The following is a 7441-nucleotide window of genomic DNA, read 5'->3' on the forward strand; positions in this document are numbered from 1 at the left end:
TCAAATATAAAGTTACCACACTTTGGTTAGAATAAGAAAAATTAATACAAAGGATAGAAAATTGTTGTACATTTAATTTCTTTCTTTTAATTTCACCCCTTGCACGCACTGTTCCAGAGCAGCACTACTTTTACTCAAACACAGCACTTAAGCACACTTTTGAGTTACTTATATTTTCATTTTATTTTCTTTAAAAAATAACTTTCATGCTACTTATTAATTGGTTATCATATGTTTTGTTACTGCATTTGTTTCACTTATGTATCTTTGCTCTGTGAATAATAATGTAAACTATATAGTCCTGAGATAAAAAGTAATTTAATAAGTCTGTATGATTTAAACGCATTCGTTTTAATTGCAAAAAGAACATTTAGACTATTTTCAAAAAGTGAACGCGTTATGAGACACTTATTTTGAAACCTCAGAATCGGAAATAGCTCAGTAAAGTCTCCGCTTTGCTTAACACCCATCTCTGCTGAAGGAGCGGAGGGGCAGAGCGGAGGGACCCCGGTCGTTTTTCAATGCTGGGGAGCCGGGAAGCAGGACCCGCCGGAGGTGGGCAGGTGGCCGCGGCCGGCGGACCGCCAAGCCGGGATCAGGAGACCCTTCCCGGCCGCGCAGGGTGTCGCCTCACCGGCCTGGTCAGCTGGAGGCGGAGACCATGCAGGACTTCAGCCCTGTTTGCTGCAGCCAACGCGATGTTCGGGTAGGCATCATGACGCAGGGATATCTCACAGCACTGAGCTCCTGTTAATAAAAATAAATAAATAATAATAATTATTATGACTTTAAGTTAAATATTAAATATACTGTTAAAAAATCATGACATCCTAGTAATTCCACATTAAAGGCGTAATTATTTCAACTTTAGTCCTTTCTTTCTATTATATCTTTTAAATCATTTGACGTTGTTACTTTTAAATTCATCTATACTTCACACACTAATAATAATAATGATGATCTTTAAAAAGGGGTTGTAAATACTCAGCTGCCACTGTTTTCTGTATTTTTCTGTATGTTTCTTATATTTTTCTGTATGTAATGTCTGTATCAGGGACATTGTCAAAACAAACCGCTACCACCATGAGCAAAAAAACAAACAAATCACAATAATTTGGGACTTCATGAGACAAAATTCGTCAAGTTTATGTTTGTTTGTCTGTTTGAACAAATTTCACTTTTCTCATTCTGTTACAATATATTGTTTGAAATGTATTTTATGGCCTAAAAATAAGAGTTACATTTATAATTAGTCAACAGTAAAAGCACTTAAAAACATTTAAAACCCCAAATAGTGTTCATTTAATTTTGTTTGTATTAGTATTTTTATATATTCCAGCATTGCTATATTACTGCTGCAGTGGTTAATGTACTGAAAGAGGAAAAGCATAGATTGCTGTTATAAAGTCTTCGTTACACAGATCTGTTAAAATTCTGCATCCTGACTTTTTGAGTAAGGAAAGCAGAAAAGCTCAAAATTCTGACACAGGGTCATTTTTTCATTATAGCAAAAGAATATGAGAATATTTTAGCTCCACAATAGATGGTGAGTTTTGTTTTTACATCCACGGATGTAAAATTATGTATCCAAAATCAAAATATAAAGCTTTATCATCTTGTATAAACAGCTCCACAAAAATAAACATCAATCTGCTAAAACCTCCACAGAGTTAAACTGTGGAGTGCATCACAACAACCTGAGTGAGCTGCTGTGAGTGAAACTTTTGTTCTGTTTCCCTGCAGGTTTGTGGCCTTTGACTCGTTTCGGGCCTACACCCTCCTGGCTTTCCTCCTGGCCCTGCTGGTCATCACGGTCACCACCCGAGATGTAATTCGGTCCAGATCCGCAGGTAACCCCCAAATGATCAGTCGATTAAAGAGAAGAATAACTAGTAAGGAACTGCCTTGCCTTAATCTCATAACTCTGGATCTTCAGTCATAACTGCCCCGAAACCCATTTAAATACAAATACTGACACCGATAAAAGACCAACTGACACTAAAGTGTTTGTCAAAGTGCACAAGGTGTGTAAAGGTGCTTTACAAAAAGTTGCTTGAAATCAGTTTAAACACTTTTGAGTGATGACTTTGTGTCCCAGGAGTCTGTGTATTGTGTGACAGAGACGTCAAGTGATGCTGAAGTAGGGCCAGGCTGTAGTCTTGTGTAATGTCACTGTGAACCAAAAGCTGGTGCAGGCTGCAGCGTCGCATCCAGTGTTTGAGAAAATGGACGGATTATTGTCAGGACCACTTTTGCTGCAGATTTAGTAATAGCATTATAATGTATGTGGGGCGTTTGTGGGAGTAATCAACCCCTGGTAATTAAAAAGACGACAGACACTCAGATTAGAAGATGTAAAACAATAAATACCCTAAATATAGAAAAGAATGAATGATCTATTACAACCAAAACTGTAAAGGTGGAACCCAAGTACAGAGATCTTAATAGTGTGTAAAGGAGGTTGAAGCTGGTTTTAGTGGGATAAGCAGACTGGCGGGCAGCTGGGTGATGTTCCTGAAGAAGAAAAAATGGAGAAAGCTTTGTGATAAGAAACATTAGAGCAGATTTACTACAAGCAAGTTCTAATTTGGTGTTCAACGTGCTATTACTGAGGTAGAAACTGCATTGTGGCGAGGAATGGTTGGAGAAAACGTTAACACAGTGGATGGAAGGCAGATGAACAGGTTGGGTGGGGCTGATTGTTGGCAGGTGTGCAGGATGAGCAGAGCTGGGAGCCAGAAATAAGGGAGACCTCGCCCACACCCATCCACAACAAAAACACAGACAGACCGACAAACAAGGGGGGGAGGCACCAAACAAATACAAGACAGAGAAAAAAGGAAGCACCAGGGAGTGTTTAAGGGGAGGATTGTGATGTGGCTGTAGCACAAACCCTATAAACTAACAGAGCTGTTGACAAGAATATAAAACGTTTACAAAAAGACGCATCGAATGAACGAAGAGCTCAGATTTTAAAAAGGCTTTTATATATTATTTAGATGTATTTGATATTTATGAGAAAGAGTAATGGATATATGGGATGTGGATACTGTCTGTGGTTTTGAAATTATTGGTAAATGTTTGGTCTATTATGTTGAAATGTCAACAGCATTTTTATTACTATAATTTATTTATTGGTGATTTCTTTATTTATATTTATATTTCAGGGACTGCGGACGAAAAATAGCTAACAGCTAAATCTGATACAGTGGATCTTTTTTATTAGTAGATAAATGTTTTTTCCATCCCTGACAAATGAAGAGGAAAATTAAAATGAAATAAATAAGCCGTTCAGCTTAAACCCAAGATGTTCCCTCACCAGAGTTATAAATGGCTGCTTTGAAACCAAACAAATCTATTTGGTTCGGATGTTTACGTGATTTCAGCTTCATCCTGGCTTATTAGCCTGATGAGTGAGGATGAGGCATCATCTTTCATGGCGGATGGTGACTCATCAGCCTGACTGTTGCTCACAATTACACTTTGAACACATTGGACTCCTGATGTCAGCAGTTATTTAAGTTTAATGTTATCAGTATAGTTTTCTCTTTGTAGAAAACTTTCATTATCATCACCTAACACTTCTGTTAAAGAAAACTGTTTTTGCATACTTCACGTCATTAAGTATAATTTCATAACATCACAGTAATCATTAGCACTATATCAACACTCAATAAAAAATGGTAAACGGCCTGCATTTGTATAGCACTTTTCTAGTCCATAGGACCCCAAAGTGCTTTACACTACATTCAGTCATTCACACACTGTTGATAGCAAGCTACATTGTAGCCACAGCTGCCCTGGGGCGCACTGACAGGACACTGGCCCTCTGACCATCAGTAGGCAAACATGGGGTTAGATCTTGCACAAGGATTTTCGGCATGCAGCCAGGATCGAACCACCGACCTTCTGAGTAGTGGCTGACCTGCTCTGCCACCTGAGCTACAGCCACCACATAGAAAAAAAGATTATATCTAATTAACCTGTGATTGGAAACATGAAAAGGGTCTTTGTTAAGCATTTATTTCATCTACAAATTATGTTTCTTTTAACATTATTTTATTACATGGTTGTTATATTACATTTAGAGCCCAATCATAGCTTGTGGCAACTACATTACAGTTTGCTCCAGCCATTTTATCATTGTTTCCATCCATTCATTTTCTACCACCTATCCGGGTTTAGGGGATATTCTTACAGTCACCACCAACAGCTCGATAGGTGAGGGCAGGAATGTAGATCATCCAATAAATCAATAGCTAAGCCTTCAGGCTCAGCTCTCTCTTTGCCACAGTTTCTGCAGTGGGTGTGAGCGCGTGAGTGCTGATGAATAACACATCTGTGTTTTTTTTTTTCACAGGAGCTCAGTTATGGCACAGCATGACAACAAGGTAAGACACTTAAGTGCAGGTGATTGTGATGTGCAGGTTTGTTAATAATGTGTGTTTGGTGAACATTACAATGGGAGTGTTTGGATTTTAAAACATATCAGAGAGGCAGAGCTGCTCTGAAGGAAGAAATCTTCATATTGGTGAAGATGCTATTGCGGCATTCATTGTTTCCTGAACCTGAAGGCATCCATAGGACAGTGAAGTTAATTTAAACAAAGAAATCAAGAACAAACATGTCTGCATCAAGCTTCTGCTCAAACCACATCTGATCTTACATGCTGATTTAAATTATGTCTGACACAACTTGTTTTTCACAAACTGAAAGGTGAAGAGGATCTTGGTCAGCTTAAATTGTTGATATCACACGAAGGAAAGTTTAATTGGATGTTTGTGACTCCTGAAATCAAGTTGATGTAATCAGCTTCAGTAATCAGACGTCTTACTCTGTTGTTCAACTGAAGAAAGAATCGTCTCGCAGCAGTGTGGTGGCGTTACACAGTGTTGCTTCATGAATCACCTCTAGCTATGATCTCTTTTTGAGTTTGGACATATGCACAATATTATGCCAGAGACTGAGGTTCAATTAAAACTGAACCTGTAATGCTTTTAGCACCAAGAGATAAATAAAGTACCAAAATCCAAAACATTTACCAAACAGAGCCAGGAAATATAAATACCAGGGATAACTAGGAATGTAATTCTCAGGGAACACAGAGCAACGAGACATAACAATGTAGGCGATGTGACAAAGGACAAAGGGACGACTGAGACAGTACAGACAGGTAACGAGGGAAATGAAAAAAGGTGGAGAACACAGTTGAAGAAAACATAACAAGACAGAGGGAACACAGAGAACAACGAATACCAAAATAAAACAGGAAGTAACCAAAATAAAACATTTACCGAACAGCGAATAGAACAACGAATACCAAAATAAAACAGGAAGTAACAGAATGGGGAAACAAGATTGTTATTGTCTTTCTTTGTCTCGTGACAAGTTAAAGAGATTAGACTGGAACAGAATAGGGAGCAAAAGGGAACTAAATACAACTGAAAAGTTGTAAATACAACTGAAAATATTGAAAATTACCACAGAGAACCTTGTCAAAGTAGAACATACACAAGACTTATAAACATAAGTGAATAAAAACTCTATCAATATTAAACTAAACACTCACTAATATTACAAAAAAAATAGGAAACAAAGCTCATAGTGGATTCTCAAAAACAAAAATTCAATTCACTTTTATTCATATGGTGTTAATTTACAACAAACGCCTCAAGGTGCATTATTCTGTAATATTAGAAAGAATCCCCAAATGTCACATGACTCCCAATGAGACAAGCACTTGGCAATGGTGGGAAGGAAAACTTAATTTTAAGAGGAAGAAACCTAGTTGGGGAATCATCAGTTCACAAGAAATTCAAAACTCAGGAACAAATATATCCTTCATTAAAACTACATGAGCCCATTGCTCTGTTTTCTTAAAACCTGAATATGGTGGTGTGTTGCTGACTATTTGCAGCAGATTAAGCCAAGTAATACAACACAAACACAAACAATCTTTTAGGGAAATGATTTCAGCCTCTGGGGTGTGAAGGAGTTAAAGCCTGCAGTCACAGTTACAGAAATGTCACACCAGCCCTTTCTGCTAATTTGTGTTTGCTGCTGTCACACGTTCCTGTGCAAATATCATGCACTAATCAGTAACCAGGATACAAGTGTTTATCATGTATACAGGAACCTGTAGCAGCAGGTTTCTCTGCAGACGTAATTTCCTGGATATAACCAGGATAAACCTCACAAGCAGAATGACCATGTAAACACACTCCAGGAACTCAGTTATTTTTTACAAATACAAAATCACACAGGAGCTTTGGGCTGACGATGCATTATTCTATACTGCTACTCATTAAATGTTTCAGCATGTTTCAGTAATTATTCGTAGGTTGTATTTGAAAAATTGAGTTGTGTTGAGAAGCTTCAAGCTGAGTGTTCACTGTCAACATCCCAGCCTTTTCAGACCAGCCCTCAGTGGCTCTGATTGTGAAATACTCATGACTTCATTAGTCACCTCATCATGAATGGAGATTTAAGACATCCATGCTTCATATACTGAAACCTAGAAAAAGTCTGTGTGACCACAAAGGACAAGGTGGCGTTTTGATATAGATGAAGTGTCTTTTACCATTTCAGTCATTTTATTTCACATATTAGATGGGTCGCTGTAGTAGATCTTTACCAAAACACCTAAAATCATCCAGCTTTTGCAGAATTTGAATTTTCAGGTCTCATAACTTTTGAGTTGTCTTTCATATTAATCGGCGCCTGGCAGTGATTGAAACCTTCATTCCAAAGGTTTTTAAATTGTTGCCTCTGGTGGGTTACTTCTGCAGCTACCCCTGCTTTCACAGATGCACTGCAGCCTTGACTTTTCTGAATGTCACCGAACAGAGGTCCATGTGACAATGCAAAACTCCAAAACAGTCAGACTGGACACTGGCTGTCCTTCAACTTCCCAGATTGCTATTGCAGCAAATATTTTGGTGGATTAACGCTAAAAGTTGATCAACTGTGTCCTGCTTCCTGCATCATTCAGTTGTTTGTAGTTTGAAGGTGATTTTTTTCTTAGTTAAAAGGTCAAAGATAATGGACAAAATCCAAGGAAAGGAAAAGTTACAACATCCAAGGTGCATTTAAATAATGAGTTTAAAGACGATTAAGTGCGTTATTAAAGGTGAGCCAAGGCTGAAACTTAAGCTTGTGAAAAAACAAACAAAAAACAGGTTATATAATGTTCTGCTTAAATAACGTCAGATTCTGAGTCAATTTATACCTCTGAAATGCTTCTTATACATGTCTGCATGTGCTGAGGATATTTCAGAGGCATTTGCATTTATAAATGGTAAAACACGATTTGTCAGAAGCAAAGCAGATGCAAATTTAAAACGGGAACGTGTTTTATTTGTCTCTATAAGCTTCTTGGCGCTCATGGTTTGGATGAGCAGTTCAGCTCTGCCGATGTGCAGCGATTCTAAAACAACTTCTC

At 37.9% G+C, this 7441-nt stretch overlaps 1 protein-coding gene across 1 annotated transcript; it reads left to right on the forward strand.

Moving 5' to 3' along the window:
- Positions 1-443: 443 nt before the first annotated feature.
- Positions 444-4395, forward strand: LOC102201317 (protein FAM134B-like). The gene is made up of 3 exons (XM_005753836.1): positions 444-706; positions 1744-1850; positions 4361-4395. The coding sequence occupies exons 1-3, from the start codon at positions 522-524 to the stop codon at positions 4393-4395; spliced, it is 327 nt and encodes a 108-aa protein (XP_005753893.1). The 5' UTR covers positions 444-521.
- Positions 4396-7441: the final 3046 nt, after the last annotated feature.

Source organism: Pundamilia nyererei, unplaced genomic scaffold (genome assembly GCF_000239375.1).
Source record: "Pundamilia nyererei isolate P.nyererei 1_Seehausen unplaced genomic scaffold, PunNye1.0 scaffold00469, whole genome shotgun sequence".
Lineage (NCBI taxonomy): Eukaryota > Metazoa > Chordata > Actinopteri > Cichliformes > Cichlidae > Pundamilia > Pundamilia nyererei.

What these genes read in the sequence shown, in the direction of transcription:
- LOC102201317 (XM_005753836.1), top strand. Translation starts at nt 522, where the DNA reads ATGCTGGGGAGCCGGGAAGCAGGACCCGCCGGAGGTGGGCAGGTGGCC. An exon ending in GCAGCCAACGCGATGTTCGG is followed by an intron (nt 707 to 1,743) that starts GTAGGCATCATG and finishes GTTTCCCTGCAG; the next exon opens with GTTTGTGGCCTTTGACTCGT. An exon ending in AATTCGGTCCAGATCCGCAG is followed by an intron (nt 1,851 to 4,360) that starts GTAACCCCCAAA and finishes TTTTTTTCACAG; the next exon opens with GAGCTCAGTTATGGCACAGC.